The following is a 17,067-nucleotide window of genomic DNA, read 5'->3' as shown; positions in this document are numbered from 1 at the left end:
CTGGTTATTTCAGCAGGCAGGACTGGCCTAGGGGTATTTTAAAGGGGTTTTAAATTAAATTTTTAGTAGAAGCGGCCAAATTTAAATAGTTATTTTTAATCTTTTTAAATTTTGTATTGTATTACTGTTTTAAACTGGCTGTAAGCCGCCCTGAGTCCTCCGGGAGAAGGGCGGGGTATAAATTTAATAAAATCTCAAATCTCAAATAACTGCTCTAGCTAAGAGCTCCTTTCTTCCATTCAAATCACTGTAGTCTTCACCAAACGTCCAAAGTATCTCCACCTAAGTTTTAGTTTACTAATATCCCAGATTAATAACTCATCCCAAACTGGTTAACTTTTGCCAATTCTTCATATAGATATTATAAAGTATAGAAGAAATAAATATATAAAAGACCTACTAGTGGCCCATACATTTAGTATAACAGTATGAATATTAATTCTAAATAAGCCAATTTTAAATAAGGATTTAAACCTAGTTTAAATCACCCAGAAGTAATATTAGCAATCAATTTGGAACGTAGAGGTAGCCCTCAATTTATGAACACAATTTCTGTTGCCCAAAATTTCTGTTGCTAAGTGAGACATTTGTTGAGCATTGCCCCATTTCACAACATTTTTGCCATAGTTATTAAGTGAATGATTGTCTTTGTTAAATTAGTAACATGGTTGTTAAGTGACTTCCCCATTGACTTTGCTTGTCTGAAGATTACAAAAGGAGATCACCTGAATCTGAGATACTGCAACCGTCAACTATGAATTAGCTGCCAAGTGTCTGAATTTTGACGTGTCCAGGGCAATGCTGCAATGGCCGTAAATGTGAAAATCATATATCACTTTTTAGTGCCATTGTAACTTCGAATGGTCACTAAATAGATTGTTAAGTTGAGGACTACTTGTAAAATAGCTGCATAATTCTGAAAAAAGGAATACTTTTTTATCTTGTGCAACCATTTTATGATAATTTACTTTAAATTAAGCAGAACATTAAAATAATAGGATAGCCCATGCTGACATCAAGGATTTTTCTTGGGAATAAATATACAAGAAAGAGCTGTTTTTCCATATTCTCATAGTTTTCAGCAATGCTAAAATAGGATAAACTCTTAATATTCTTGCAATACCAGCAATAAGACAAATGTTTCTTTTTTGATTCAAATTTAGAGGCAATAATATTGAAGTACCATATAACCAACCTGTGAGGAAACTTCAGAACAAAATCAGTTAACTGCATGCACTTGAAGGGCATAGCCTGCCTTCTGACACCACTGCAAGGGCCATCAACTAGGGCCTAGAAGTAAATGGAGTTGTGATGGAGAAGTTAAAGGTCATCAGTGGTTTCCCCCCCTATTTTCAGTTCATTTTACACTTACAAGTAACATTATTTATAAGATACCACAGATTTTCTATCTCTGGAGATGTTTTACGTACCATGAGAAAGATTTAAAGGAGTCTCAAGAATACTAGTGTGAATACATTACAATAACATAATTTCATATCACAAACCAATGCATATTTTTCTTAAGCAGTGGTTCCCAACCTTTTTATACCCTGCACCTCTAGAACGCTTCCAATATATTCTTGCACCCCTTACAAAAGTTTGAAATAATAGCAATGAATTATGAATATACATTATAATTTTGAAAAACCAAGTTTTTGCACCCCATGGAATATCATCTCACACCCACGGTTGGGAACCCGTTCTTAAGGGTACTTTTATTGAACACAATGAAACTACATGAAAAGGATGTTATATATTGAGCAAATTAAAGAAGAATTTAAGTACTGAGCTTATAAATAAACTTGCCAAAAATAATCATACCTAGTAAAGCAAATTTACTATAACATAAGGTTTATGTGCTTTTATCCATAGTGCAGACAATCACTGTACTTTAAAGAATTCAGGATAAATCAAGCTGGTTATACAAACACCTATACAAGTTTATATCTTTGAGTATAATGTATTCAGAAAGCAAGCTGTTCAGATACTCATCTAGGCAACTGAATCATTAGCACTCTCCTTAAGCCCACAAAATTACAAGTCTGTTGAGAAGTTAAGAGTCCTGCAATTCTATGCTAACTACAAAGAAATCCTCTCTAGTATGGAATACATGCTAATAGCCTCTAGAGTGTTTAACATAACCATATTTTCTAACACAGGTACATAGAAAAGGAAGCTACATAGTAAGAAAAGCCACAGTATTCTTATGTCTATTTATCCATGTGGTACAGCTGTATTATCCTTCTCATCTTTCCTACCATCTTCTCTTATTGATATCATTAGGATTATTATTACTGTTGTTTTGCATGTGCACTGAGTTTCTGCACTAGACAAATTCCTTGTATATCTAATCACTCTTGGCTAAATATTGTATTTTATTCTATTGATGGACTAAAGGATGGAATAACCAGTCCTAAGTAAAATTCTTTATCACTATCTACCACAGATAAATATATCACTGTATTAAACATATAGCATAAACAGTGAAACTTACCCTGTTTTGGTCTATGATGTCAACCACTGCAACTAGTTTTCCTGCATGTGGTCCAAATGAAATGTAAGCAACTCGGCCAATCTCAACATAGCGCTTGAACACCTTAATCAGATAAAAGTTTATTTTAATTATTCAAATGATTCATTACTAGACAAGTTTATAGAATTATGGAGCTCTCCTAACAGTCCTTCAAAGAAAGCAACTTCTTTACTCCCTTATACTGAACTTTAAAATAATTGAATAGTTGAAATAAATATAATTATAGTACAATATATTCTTCTCAGTCCAAAACCACTTTTAGATGTGATGGGGTAGACACCTCATGTATTTGCAGGCAGGCCGCTCTACAAAAGTGACAGAAATCTGAGAAACTTCTGTTGAAGACTTTATTATGGCCGAGTAGTATTATCCTTTCCACCAGAAGAAAATGATAAAAAAGCTGACAAAATCCACCACTCCCCCGGCCCTCGTTAATCGCCCGCTACCAACTCTTCCGTTTACGTCCAGCTCAAGACTCTTAGGCCCTTCTCCCCGTGGCCCTTTCCGCCATCCTCTTTCTCGGCTTAAATCAGACGAGGAGAAATGAAGGCTGTCGCGAAACCCTTCACAGCCACCCTCCACTTCAGCAAGTCTTAAGAAAAGCGCCGTGGACAAGGCCTCGGCCACGCGCCCGCGATTACCATGATGGCTGCCACACGAGTCGATTCACAAAGAGAGAAAGAACAGCTTCCGGATGCCTCGTGATACCCCAACTGCGGATGTGCACCAGAGGAAGAGGCGGGACTCAATCGCTCTCTTCCCGGCGAAGTGCAGGTTGCATAGCAGAGATTGGATAATTGGACAGAAGGGCCGCGTTGACTGACAACAGCAAATACTATTACGCATGCGCATTACCGGCCTTTTTGCTCTTTCTTCAAGGAATGAATGAAATCAATTGGGTGAATTCAAAAGGTTATTTCTTGCGCATGCGTTATCCTGTGGCAGAAATTTGAGAAAATGTATCTCCTGCTTCTCCTCCATCTTTTAAACCATGTTCATGTGGGTGTATATATGTTGATTGTGGGCGGATAGTAAAATAATTCCTGGCCAATCCGTGGCAACTTTTAAGTCTTCTCGACTGAATTAACGGTCCGAATTCGAATTGTATGCTTCTTCTCGTTCTTAATGCATTTTGGTCATTTGCAAAGTATCCTGAACATAATCATGATAAAAATTGGTCGAGTTTACAATATTATTTGTACAGTTACAGAGCTTTTAATCAATCTTGTGTTGTGTGAACAGCCACTGGGTTTGCCAAAGAATGGAGTTTACTATTGGCTTGTTTGAGAGTTCCTGTAGGCATAAAAAGGAGAAAAGATAGCCCAATCTATGTTGGCTTTTAACATACAAACTGTAAAAAATTTAAATCTGCTTTTTAAACAGATTTTCGGGATTTCAACATCTTTCTTGACAGGTTACGTTTGTAACCTGCCCTGATTAGATATGAATGTCTTATAAAAGTAAAGGAATCCTTATTCTAACAAGTATAATTGCCACAAACTAATAAGTTGGGCCATCTAAACTGTTAAAAACGGGAAAAACCAGGTTGCTTCTACAACAGTGGTTGAAACACAGATGTAATAATCATAGGAAGTGTGCCAGGTCTGGAAAATATGTGCAAATTAGGGAGCCCTATTGATTAATAGTTCCCACGCCAGGTCTAGGCTCTAAGTCTAGATAATCATGAATAATAATCATTCAACTGGTTTAGGCTTGCCTGAATGCCAGGGTATTTTCCCCATTTTCTCTTCCATGGGAATGTACTCCAGATTCAAATCATCCTCCATGCAAAATGTCAGTTCTATTAATGAAGGGTTTTTGCAAATATTTCTGATATTTCTATCTGTTTTTCCAGGAAGACAGGAAATAAATGGTTTGTGATGTGTCTGATACCTCTGCTGCTGTGCCTGAATGGTTAGGAAATTCTCTTCTAAATATACAAAAGACAAATAGCATTAATCTTTTCTTATTTCCCAATCTCATGTATTATGTAGAGAACTAATAGAGTGCCTCCGTTTCTAAAACAGTTTTCTCCTCCCACCCTTTCATTTTGGCTGTTTATCAAGAGTCTCTTCTTCATCTGAGTCTTGAATACTTCTCCCCAAAGGGCCATTTTTAAGTTTTCTTTTTCTTTTTACAACTTTCCATCTTCTAGATACATTGACTGTGCTGTCTTGAGAGCTGTAGTCTCAACAAATCAGGGATTGGGGGGGGGCAGTTACTTTAAAAAACAATGAGGTATATTGAAATCTAAAGCACTGTTTTATGAGCAACATAGATATGGGAAGGATACCTGAGTATTTCAGACTTGCCATCAAGCTGATGGGTTGAGGGCACTGAAAATCATATGTCTTGCAGTAGAGAGGAGATATGTGTTACAGAGTTTATTGACTTCATGCAAACATAATGCATGAATTCCATCGTTGGTACATCAATTGGTGGGCAACGATATTTTAGAGACACTCTAGCTCTATATGGTTCCTTAAGCCCTTTCCTGGTTGTGGATCTTTCCTGTCCAATAAGCCTAAGCATGTAGGAATTATTTTCCAGTAAGGTATTGAGAACATATTTGCCCAATAACCTTCTGCTTTGATTCTGGTCATATTCCTTTTGCATATATGAAATTAAGTTTTTTCATTTCATATTACTAATCTTGTTACTAATTGTTATAATTACCAATTTCAACTTCATTAATGTTTTAAAAGGTTATTTTGCAAATTATTCTTTAATCATCCTGATCAGAAATACAAACAAACCTGGCTAATTTGCCTTAGGTGATTTCCCCCCCCCCTCCATCAAAAGGGGTAAAGGCTATTTAGTTCTTGGGTAAATCAAAACTATCTTCTTCTGACAGTCCTTTGCCCCTTGCATATTAGGACTGCTTGATTTTTTGTTTTTATATCTGCATATAAACAATTAAATCCTGAACTGCATCAAAATTCTAGAGAACTAAAATAGATTGAGATACTCATAAAGTGATACTTTCTTATAGCTACTGGGGTTTTTTCCCCCGTGCTTTTTACATAATTAGTGAAAGTTCTGGTCTCTTTTTTGAACGTGATTTATTCTATGGCAAACACATGTTCAACTTGACAAGTGTTCTTTTGCATGCGAGATCGAACATATGAATACACCAGGAAAATCAGACACAGTAATGCCACTGCTGTGAAGAAGAGGAGCAGTCCAGCAAACAGAGAAGGATTCATAGGTAACCAAATTCTATTGCTTTCTGCTGGGATCATATTGGTGAGGCTAAGCATATAGCCCAGTGACCAGGCAATGCTGCTGTTATCAACCTAAAACACAAAAAAGAAACACCATATTACTGCCATTAAAATGTAAGGCCGTTTTTATTACAAAAAGCAAATGCTCTATATCCGGCATGTCCAACCCATTAGTAATGCAGCCCCACAAGGTCAAAAACTTTTAACATTGTTATGTGATTTATATACATTAACTATATATTATGTTTTATATGTGGCCCAATACAATTCCTCTTCATTCAATACAACTCAGGCAAGCCAAATGTATGCTCTATATCAGGGGTAGGCAACCCAAAACACTCAAAGAGCCACTTGGACCCGTTCCCCACCGAAAACAAAACACTGGGAGCTGCAAAACCTTTTTGATATCTAAAATGAAGATAACACTTTATATATATGGGTCAATCAAAGGCAACGGACCGCTTCAGCTGAAACCCAAGACCCCCCACACCATCAGGAGGAGGAGGGAGCTACTAATCTCCCAACTCGGCAGGAGGCGATGATCTACCCGCCGCATAGACTCCGGACTCCAGCTCGAACGCATTGGGGAGGGGAACGGAACAAGCTGAACAACCTGCGTGGTGGTAGGCAGATGGAAGACATCAGCCGAGGGAGAAAGGGGAGGATTACGATGGCAACCCCTGACCTCGAGCCTCGGACTCCAGCACAAACGCACTGGGGAGGGGAACGGAGCAAGCTGAATAGCCTACGTGGTGGTAGGCAGACGGAAGACACAAGCCGAGGGGGAAAGGAGAGGATTGCGACTGCAACCCCCGATCTCCGCGTTTATAATGACAAGTCACATCGGACTTGAGCAACGGGGAGGATAAGAAAAGCTGCACCATTAGGAGAGAGACGGGGAAAGGGAATAGGGGGAGTACTGAGAGGCAGATTGTTGGCTGGGAAGGGGAAAGGGAAAAGACCGCAACCCCCGATCTTTGCATTTGCAAGGATAATTACATCGGAACAAAAAAGGGGGGAGATAAGAAAATAGGAGGCTATACCACCAAAAAGGGGACGGGGAGGAGGGGAGGAGACGTTGGAAAACGAGTTGGTGCGACGTGTACTCGATTATGGACTAAGAAGTGTGGAGCGGCATTAGGAAGGACCCAAAGGGAAGGGTATGAAAGTGGTATGGAAAGGAAAACAGAAGATGGATCTGAGTGTGTGAAAGGAAATCCCCCATTGACATCCAGCTCCAAAAAAGAAAAATTCTCTGATGCTAGCTGTATAGCGGGAGGCAGGAAGCTGTTACCAAGGAACCGGCGTCAGGAACGTGCCTAGTCATGGCCGGCCCAATAACAAGGTCAAGGAGCCGTGCGCACACGCTAGTCAAACTATAAAAGCGACTCTCCCATGGACTGACATTTTGAGCCCTGAGGACGTTGGCAGATGGCCGACGAAAGCTAGGCGTTTTAATTGGCTTTTATTAGTATTTTAATATTAAATTATTTTATCATATTCCCTAGTGCTCGTGTTTGTTCGCTGATTCTAATATGGAACTACCTAGGGATCACATTTTTAAAGAAATTTTTGATATATATATATATATAAAATAAAGGTAAAAAAGGATATATGCAGTGTTATCTTCATTTTAGATGTCAAACGGTCTCTCTCCCTATCTCTCTCTTTCCTCTCTCTCTTTCTTTCCTCTATTTCTCTTTCCTCTCTCTCTCTTTCCTCTCTATTTCTCTCTTTCCTCTCTCTCTTTCCTCTTTCTTTCTCTTTCCTTTCTCTCTCTTTCTTTCCTCTCTCTCTTTCTCTTTCCTCTCCCTCTTTCCTCTCTTTCTTTCTCTCTTTCCTCTCTCTTTTTCTCTCTTTCCTCTCCCTCTCTCTCTTTTCTCTCTCTCTTTCCTCTCCCTCTCTTTCTCTCTCTTTCACTTTCCTCTCACTCTCTTTCTCCCTTTTCTTTCCCCCTCTCTCTCTTTCCTTTCCCCTTTCTCGGTCTCTTTCCTCTCCCTCTCTTTCTTTTTCCTCTCTCTCTTTTCTCTTCCCCTCTCTCTTTCTCTCTTTCCTCTCTCTCTCTCTTTCTCTTTCCTCTCTCTCTTTCCTCTCTCTCTTTCTTTCCTCTCTCTGTTTCCTCTCTCTTTCTCTCTCTTTCCTCTCTTTCTTTCTCTCTTTCCTCTCTCTCTTTCTCTCTTTCCTCTCTCTTTCTCTTTCCTCTATCTCTTTCCTCTCTCTTTCTCTTTCCTCTCTCTCTCTCTCTCTTTCTTTCCTCTCTCTCTTTCTCTCTTTCCTCTCCCCTCAATATCTCTGGTTGCCCCTTTCAGTGACTCTGGGCAGCTTACAGTTCAGAAAGAATTCAGACAAGCGGCATTTCGAAGGTCAGGCCGGGGCTCGGACGGGTCCTTGCAGGGTGCAATTAGGGGCGGCTCTGCGGAGTCCTGGGTGCCTGACTCACGGAGGAAGCCGGACGGGAGCCCACAATTAGCGGGCCCGCCAGGAGGCGGCTGACATGGACACCCCCGTGGCGGTCAGGCGGCCCCCGAGCTCCCCGCTGAGCCAGACGGGGCTTTCCAGGGCCAAATCCTGCAGGAGGGTGAGCCGGGCCAGGCTGGGCGGCGGGAAATGAGGCACACTGCGATTCACACAGTGAATGGCCTGGTCCAGAGGAGCCCTGGTGGACGGGGGGGCTGGGAGGGGGAAGCCCCTTCCGATGCCCGAAAAGCAGCGCTTCCTCTTCTGCTCCGGGCATGGGAAAATGGGCAGAGATCCCAAGAAGGCCAAGTGTGGGGGGGCAGGAGGCATCACAAGGCACCCAGGGCACCACGGCCTGGCCCGGGGAGACACGTGGCCAGCTCGGCTGCCAGGGAGCGGCCCAGAGATGCCCAGGCAGCGATGCCCCCACCGGCCGCCGTCCCCAACGGGATGGCCGCCTGGCCCAGCCCGGGGAGACGCATGGCCGGCTTGGCTGCCCAGGGACGGCCCAGGGAGCGATGCCCCCGCCAGCCAACACCCCAGCCGGGACTGCCACCTACCCCGGCCCAGCCCAAGGAGACGCGTGGCCGGCTCGGCTACCCAGGGAGCGGCCCGGGGAAGGCCCAGGAAGTGATGCCCCAGCCGGGACTGCCGCCTGGTACAGATAAGCCAGGAGGGGCGCGTCACCTGCCCCACGGCTGCTTCGTGGCAACGCTCCACAGACTCAGCCCCCTCCCTCCTCCCCACCACTGACCCTCCATCTCTGGTGCTGCTTGGCCAATGGTCGCGCCAGCTGGGCATCGCAGGGGCTGCTTCCCCTTGGGGCTGCAGCTTGCGGGAGGGCTGGCCCGGAGCTTCCCCGTGCGGCTTCCCAGCCACGTGCGCCTCAGACAGGGCCAGCCCAGAAAAGGGACTTCCTGGCTGCCCTTCTCCAAGGGGACAAGTCCGCATGAAAGAGAGAAAGAGAGAGAGGGGGAAAGCGCAAGTGCCTCTCTCTCTCTCCTTGTCTCTGCAAATGGCGGAGGAGGCTCCGGAGCCGCAGGGGATGGCTCTGGAGCCGCAGGTTGCCGACCCGTGCTCTATATAAACATAAAGACATTTCTTCATTGAATTCAACTCCTGATAACTAAATGGACATGAGCTTGTAATTTTTCTTTTTAATGTTAAAATAACACTGAAATGTCACTTTGAGAACCGGCAACTAAATTTCATTTTTTATGTGTGCCATTGTGCCCACAGTAAAAAAAATGACAATAAAGGTTATCTGAAATGATATACTTATCTTCTTTTGGGTTTTTTTAGTTGCTAAAAATACTGTACAGCTCTGAAATTTCTTTGTAATTTCTCATTGAAGTATAAATCAGGCTCAACCCTTAGCTTCCAAGCCCAGACAAAGCTGAAAATCTGCTGAAGCAGTTGTGGGCCATTAAAATATTTTCACCCATCTTGCACAAGTGGTGCCATGACCTATTTTTGCCAGTTGGATGACATGAGGGGAGTCTTTTTGGCAGCAAGATAACTCTCTGCTGCTTGTTTTAATAATATCACAGATATTTGAATACAAAAATTATTTTATATAAGCTTGAATTCATGTATTCTTTTCCCTTTCTATAGATTAAGGGCTTATATCAGAACTCAGAACTATAGTGTGCTCCATATACGTTATGTATTTTAAACGTATGAGGGAAACTAATCAAAACTAAGTACAATTCTAATTTTGGGTATTAGTTTTATCACCTAAGAGAAATAGCAGTGAGCAGGGGTAAAAATCTTGTAAATTGCATATCTTAATACTAATGGTAAATTATTTGAGAGGATCTTTTTATTTACAGTATTCTTATTTCGTGGGATTTGATTTTATTCTTTCAAAGATAATTAAAACATTTTGACCCAGTTTGAAGGACAACACATGCATTTTAAAAACAAATAACTCAGTGGTGGGATTCAAATATGTGAACAACCGGTTCTCTGTGTGGATGCCATTTCCGGAAGTCCATTCTGGACCTGGGCAACAAAAAAATTAGTTACCAGTTCTACCGAACTGGTGTGAACTGGCTGAATCCCACCACTGAAATAACTCCTACAATATTGAACAGGAACATTTATACAGACAGTTTCATGGCAAATATTTAACTTTTCCCAAAGCTGAATCTATGACAAGAAAGACCCCCATGTTGCAAATCTGGTTTCTAATCTAGGGTTGCCAGGTCTGCTTCCAAAAAATAGCGGACAAGCGGTGGGGGGGGTTAAGTAGTAAAAAAAGTAGACTGTACAGCTTTAGATTACGTACCATTTCATCATAAAGCTTTTGAATAAAAAAAAGTCCACTATTTTGTGAAAATAAATAGTGAACATAATGTGAAAAAAGTGGACTGTCCACTCAAATAGTGGACACCTGGCAACCCTATTCTAATCTTATTAGTTTGGTTCATCCATTGTATTAAACTATTCCTTATTTAACCAGAGTTTATTGAATTACCAAGTTTATTGGATTTACTCAACAAATTAAACCAAAGCCAAGCAAGTCACATTATAGCTTAGCAGCCCAATGTGTGATTAAATGCTATGTAATGGTTGTCATGTAAAAGTAAAATCAGAATGGTCTTAGAACTGCTGTATTGCCTTTTCCTTAATGCATAAAGCAAGATAAAAACATAGAGGATCTAAAATGAATGCTTCTTTCTATAGCCAGGAGCATTTGAAAATATTTAATACATTAAATATAAATAATAAATCCAGACTAGTTATTTACATTCTGTCAAATAATATGAATTAAAAGCCCCCAAATCTGTCACTTCGTCACGTTTTATAATTGGACCATAATAAACCAATTTCTTTACTGAGGCAGCTTTAAGAACATGTATGGAGAACTGCTATAAAATGGCTCTAACTCAGAATTCCTAGCAGATCTTTTAATTCTTCAAGACCTGTGTTTTTCTGAATTAAATAATCTTAAATCATAGTTAACTTACTTCTTTTTGAAAATGAATCTGAGGCCAGTTGTCAGCATTGAACTTATACCCATGTATAAGTAAGTGGTAGATATAGTTTGCTGAAAAGCAGTAAGATCTTGCATATGTTTCCTCAAATTTAGAGAGCATAAATGGCAACTGAAAAACAAAACTGACTATTAATAACAAAGTAAGGTTTATTTTTAAAAAATTCTATTTCCTACTTTTCTGTTGTGATTATAATGATTAAAATACTGTACCTAAGAAAATGACTTCCTGAAATATCATAGAGAAATCTTTGCTGTAATTAATTGCAAATTCAAGTATCTCAAGAAGTACTAATACAATAGGCAAATAATATCATATGTTGGGAAGTAACTGTTTCAGTTAATTTTCAATATATATTTTTCCAGAGAGAAAAAAGGTCTGATATAACCCAAACTATTTTAGTAATTTTATTAGAATGGAATATAGGGAGTCCTCAGCTTACAACTATTCATTTAGCGATCATTTGAAGTTACAACAGCACTTTAAAAATGACTTATGACCGTTTTTCACATAGGACTGTTGCAGAATCTCCATGTGATCACGTGATCAAAATTTGGATACTTGGCAACTAGTTCATATTTATGATGGTCTCGATTTTCCTAGATCATGTCATTACCTTTTGCGACCTTTTGACAAGCAAAAGTCAATGGGAAAGTCAGATTCACTTTACAACTGTGTTATCAACTAAACAACTTCAACGATTCACTTAACAACTGACAAGAAAGGTCATAATATGGGACAACGTGACAAGAAAGGTCATAATATGGGACAAAATTCACTTAACTGTCTCGCTTAGCAACAGAAATTTGCTCAATTCTGGCTATAGGTTGAGGGCTACCTGTATTATATTATATTCAGTTTTTCAAATAATGTAAATCAAAAAGCACAATTTAAGAACAGTAAGCACATGTATGCCTTCGTTGATTTTAATGTGGGAATCCTTCGGTCTACTCCAATAAATTTCACTATACTCAATGAGGTTCTTTTCAAAACCAGTAGAGTTAGTATTGCAGTCTTAAACATTTGTTCAACTTAGCCTGGATCACTCCCAGCAGTATGACACTTGATTGGTGCCTAGTGTCATAAAGCTTTATTACCAATATATGTCCTAGAGTAGCTTTTTCTTTAAGCATTTGGACTAAGAAAGCTGACTCTGCATAGGAATATGCAATGTCTTTTGCTAGTACTTTTTTCAAAAGCTAGAGATTGATACAAACCTGGTTCCAATCTTGTGAGCAGAAAGTCCACATGCTTGAATTAAACTCAGCTAGTGAAAATTGTCCAGTTAAATTCAGAGCATTGACTGTGTAATAGAATCCAGAAAAGGCCTATAAATAAAGCCAGATTAGTGACTGAAAGAACATTTTACTTGAAGGTTTATTTTATCAGAGCAAAAAGGTATATTCAGCCTTTTCATCCACTAGCAAATATTAAATATAAAAACTACAATACAATAAAATTAGAAACAGTATCTATAATATTCATGGTCAACCAAATAAAGTAACAATGCAGTAAACAGCCAATAATCAGGACTTACCACGAAATTCCCTTTAACTTTTGGCTGGTAGATTCCATTGAATGAGCAATCTTCTCTGTCTCTACAAGATTTGAAATCAAATAACGTTGACACTGCCTCCCTGCAAAGGACTGGATCCCCAGTTCCTATGACATGTACAGGCTGGCTTGGGGTGTAGCTCTCTGGTCTTAGAAATGCTGTGCAAAGGCTTCCATATAAATGTTTCATTGTCAGAACAGTTCTATAATTCTGAGGATAGCATGGATTTTTTATCCCGGATTTATTGTCTGAATCCTAATAGTTTATCAAAACACATATAAAATAAAAAAGACAAAGCCAAGAAGGATTCATTACATTTATAAACAAAGCATGTGATGCAGTCTTACTTCAGCTCCATTTTAATTTCTTCAGAATTTTCTCTTTCTCTGTCTCTCTCTCTCTTTTATTTATTTACTAGCTGTACCCAGCCACGCATTGCTGTGGCTCAGTCTGCTAAAAGCGTGTGTTGCTTTTACGTCCAACAGATGGCGCTGTTTTTCAAAAAAGCATGTTTTTATCTGTCACAGGTGTGACATCTATATAATATAGGTATATAAAAACACACGCATATTCGAATGGAACGTTGTGTCAAAATTTCAAAGCAATCAGTGAAGAACTTTCAGAGATTTAAGATTTTGAACAAACAAACATTTACATTTTTATTTATATAGATTCATTTATTTATTTTTTTATGGCCAGAGTATTCTTGGGAATAAGGAAGCCTAGTGGTATCAGAAGTTATATTTGATAGCATTTGATAGCATTTACATTGGATAGCATTTTGGGAATCCAGAGCTGATAGTATGCCCAAGCCCAGAGACAACAACAGCAAAATCCAATCAAGCCCAATTTTTATTTGCTTACACCTTATAAACAAAATCTTGCCAAACTAAAGCTCTAACCTTCTAAGCTACTAACTATATTCTTGAAAATTTTAAAGTGTGGCTACCCTGAATCTTTCCCTCACACTATCCAGTTCATGACTGTGCAGTCTCTTCATCCAGGCCACAGGAAAGCTGTGTTGCCAAAACTCTTCTCACTGCTCTTCCAGGTGTACATTCGATCACATCTAAGTCCTAATGAACTTGATCCCAGTCATACCTGCAGAATTGAAGCTAGCAGTTTTTTCTCCGCTTCATCTCTCCCATAACATTGGAAACTGTAGGTATACACCTTGTATTGGTAACCAAACAGCTGCACCTGTAGTGTACTGTTGAAAATTTGTATGCTTTCCTCAGGAATGAATGATATCTGAGTGGAAGCCCCTCCTAGATCCAGCGCACCTATAGTCTCAACTCCACGGGGATGGACCCAGGCACTCCAAAGGTTTTTCTAGATATAAAAAAGACCAAGTTGAAATATCATCTGATATGGGATTCTGCTCTTCTCTTTCTTAACATAGAAGATATTAGAAAATAATGCTCAAATCAACATGGAAAAATCTCTAACATTCTGTAGGATTCTTTTAGATAGAACTTACTTTAAAAACTACAATTGAGGAACCTACTTTTCCTAGTTTCAAAGAAACAAAAAACTAGCTAATTATAGAAAAATGTTCTAGCCTACTGAGAGATGCCATCAAGAAAGGAATGACCAGGCTGAGTGTAAAGCAGTGGTGGGATTCCGCCAGTTCGCACCACTTTGGCAGAACCGGTAGCTAATATTTTGTTGCCTAGGCCCAGAACTGACTTCTGGAAGCGGCATCCACACAGAGAACCAATTGTTCACATATTTGAATCCACCATCACTGGTGGAAAGGCCAAAGGGTTGCCAAAACATCTAAACAGAGATACAACTCTTTGGTTGGCCAGTGTCTGTATAACCAGCTTCAATGAATGATTTTTCTCAACTCTGATGCCTTTCCAATTTCTCATTGCTGAGATTCCTAGAAGTTGAAGTTGGATGAAGTTCATACTGGATAAGCTGAAATAAGATAAAAATATTTACTCTAAAAGTTTTGTCTTTTCACAACTTTATTATGCAGTCATATTCTATCAAAACTGGATTAGTAGTACATTTCCCTTTTGTTTGTAAAATCACACTGCTCAAATAAGCTGATGTATAGAATCTAGTGCCCTTGTCAAAGGCACCCATAACATGCCTCTTTGCTAGATCTTGTGGAATGGGCAAGAGCGGTGGTCCCTTCACTAATTATGGACATTGATGAATCATAACTAATTTTCAAAGAGTTGCATTCACTCAGCCTTGCAGAGTTTTTAAAATTATTTTTATTAGTGTTTGATAGTTCAGTTAGGAATGGCTTAGTTATAATTATATATATATTAGAAAGACCTTTGAATTTCTTAATTCCGATATGAATTATTTATTCTTGCTATAAAAAGCTTCAGTTATAATGACAATAACTAAGTAGTATGCCAGAATTATTCAAACGTATTGAAGTGCTAACAATGAAGATTGAAAGAACGCTTTTAATATGTTTCTTATTCATTTAAAGAACTGACCTGACAAATATACTAACAATCTCCTGGATAATTTCACATTTTTTACAAGTTTTGAATTTTTTCATACATCAATATTATTAGAAAGGTGGAATTCAATTTTTTTATTTATAAATTTATTTGAATCAAAGAGTTATTATTTACAGCATGAATAAAAATGTAGCTCTGAATGATGATTCATAACTTTTACATGGAATTTTGAAATAAAGCTGAAACAAAACTAATTTTTCAAAAATAAATATGCCCAATGGAGGGAGGGAGATGAATACTGTATAATATAATACAAGCAATAACTGCACTCAGCCTATACAACTGAACGAAGTATACAATTCACTGTGAAATTTATACATATTATCCTCAGTATGAAGAAAAAATCCACTGTAAAAAATTTATCAGTTAAGCAGATAATGAAAGGAAAAAAGTGCTAGCCATAAAAACAGTGGCTGCCTTACTATTTCACTTTATCTTCCCTTCTCAATTTGATCTTTTAGCATTAAACAGTGACTATAAATATACTGCATACTCCATCAATCAACTCTGTGCAGTACTCATGAACTAGCCTTGCCTTTAGAGCAGATAAACACGGGACACAATAGTGACACCACAGACTGCGGAGCAGGTTCTGCAAATATGTCCAGAATCTTCAAAAAAAATGTATTGGTTTCTCCTTGAATTAATTTATAGATTAAACGATCCATGAAATTTTGAAAAGGAGTTTCCTTTCTTATTATTTGCCCAGAATTTTTATGAATATGTATTCATAAATAACAACAAATACTTTAAATGCATAAGCTGTTTATATTTGGCATATAGAAAATCAATACTAAACAAAACAAATTAAAAATGGGAACTTTTGCTGGCAAGCTTTTCCTAACATTACTGTCACATTTAAATTTACAACTGTTTAGTGACAGCTGGAAGTTACAATGGCACCACAAAAAAGTAAATTGTGACAGTTTTTCTCAAACATGACTTTTGCAGCATCTCTATGGTCATGTGATCAAAATTCAGATGCTTGGCAACTGGTTCATATTTATGACAGTTGCATTGTCCCACGGTCATGTGATCACCTTTTGCAACTTTCTGACAAGAAGAATCAATGAGGAAGCCAGATTCACTTAATAACTGTGTTACTAACTACTTCAGTGATTCACTTAACAACTGTGACACAAAAGGTTGTAAAATTGGGCAAAACTCACTTAACAACTGCCTCTCTTAACAACAGAAATGTTGGATTCAATTGTGGTTATAAGTCAAGGACTACCTGTATACATTATATGATTATACTTAGGCAAATGCCTTAATTTTTGCCTTACATAAAGTGTGGGAAGGCTATGTTAATCACAGCATATATCCATTTAGATATGTGAGAAATAATAGAATGTAGTAAACATGCATAATATTCCACACACCTCCAAGAAATTGCCTTTTAAATAGTTGGCTGTAATCCATCCATATACCCCTTCCTCTTGCCCAGTTATGATTTGAGCACCCCTAAATTCAAAGGGCTGTGACGTGAAATAGGTCTGAATGCTCTGAAGGACTTCACTGGCTGCTGATTCATTTTGCAACCTAAGTAATTCACAGAAGACAAAATGCTGAGTGTCTGAAAGGAGATGCTTACCTTCATAATTTACTAAATCGACTAACTACAGAAAGTTGATGATTTTTTTTTTAATTTGGAAGAGCAGGCTTTAATAAGAAACCATCAAATGTTGATTCAGACATGCATACAAAACATATCATCTGATTATTTTAATGTTTCAATTAAATGCATAAACTCTTTGGAAAAGATTGTGTTTGAAATGATAACCATGTTGTATCTTAATAATTAATTTGT

General features: G+C 38.6%; 2 protein-coding genes across 2 annotated transcripts in view; both read right to left on the bottom strand.

Annotated features, from left to right (window-relative positions):
* Positions 1-3,266, bottom strand: part of RPL14 (ribosomal protein L14) — an 8,734-nt gene extending 5,468 nt beyond the window's left edge. Inside the window, exons 1-3 of the mRNA XM_015823273.1 lie at positions 3,175-3,266; positions 2,495-2,596; positions 1,196-1,290 (exon numbers count right to left, since the gene is read on the bottom strand). Of these exons, the coding sequence (XP_015678759.1) occupies positions 1,196-1,290; positions 2,495-2,596; positions 3,175-3,177 (200 nt within the window). The 5' untranslated portion in view covers positions 3,178-3,266. The remainder of the gene's footprint in view (positions 1-1,195; positions 1,291-2,494; positions 2,597-3,174) is intronic.
* Positions 3,267-5,578: 2,312 nt separating this feature from the next.
* Positions 5,579-17,067, bottom strand: part of ENTPD3 (ectonucleoside triphosphate diphosphohydrolase 3) — a 29,145-nt gene continuing 17,656 nt past the window's right edge. Inside the window, exons 5-10 of the mRNA XM_015823262.2 lie at positions 16,640-16,799; positions 13,870-14,100; positions 12,751-13,023; positions 12,431-12,541; positions 11,187-11,324; positions 5,579-5,829 (exon numbers count right to left, since the gene is read on the bottom strand). Of these exons, the coding sequence (XP_015678748.1) occupies positions 5,596-5,829; positions 11,187-11,324; positions 12,431-12,541; positions 12,751-13,023; positions 13,870-14,100; positions 16,640-16,799 (1,147 nt within the window). The 3' untranslated portion in view covers positions 5,579-5,595. The remainder of the gene's footprint in view (positions 5,830-11,186; positions 11,325-12,430; positions 12,542-12,750; positions 13,024-13,869; positions 14,101-16,639; positions 16,800-17,067) is intronic.

This window comes from Protobothrops mucrosquamatus, unplaced genomic scaffold (genome assembly GCF_001527695.2).
Source record: "Protobothrops mucrosquamatus isolate PMUCROS unplaced genomic scaffold, P.Mucros_1.0 scaffold_177, whole genome shotgun sequence".
Classification (NCBI taxonomy): domain Eukaryota; kingdom Metazoa; phylum Chordata; class Lepidosauria; order Squamata; family Viperidae; genus Protobothrops; species Protobothrops mucrosquamatus.
Note: the sequence above shows the minus strand (reverse complement) of the source record. Positions and strands in the feature narration are given on the sequence as shown.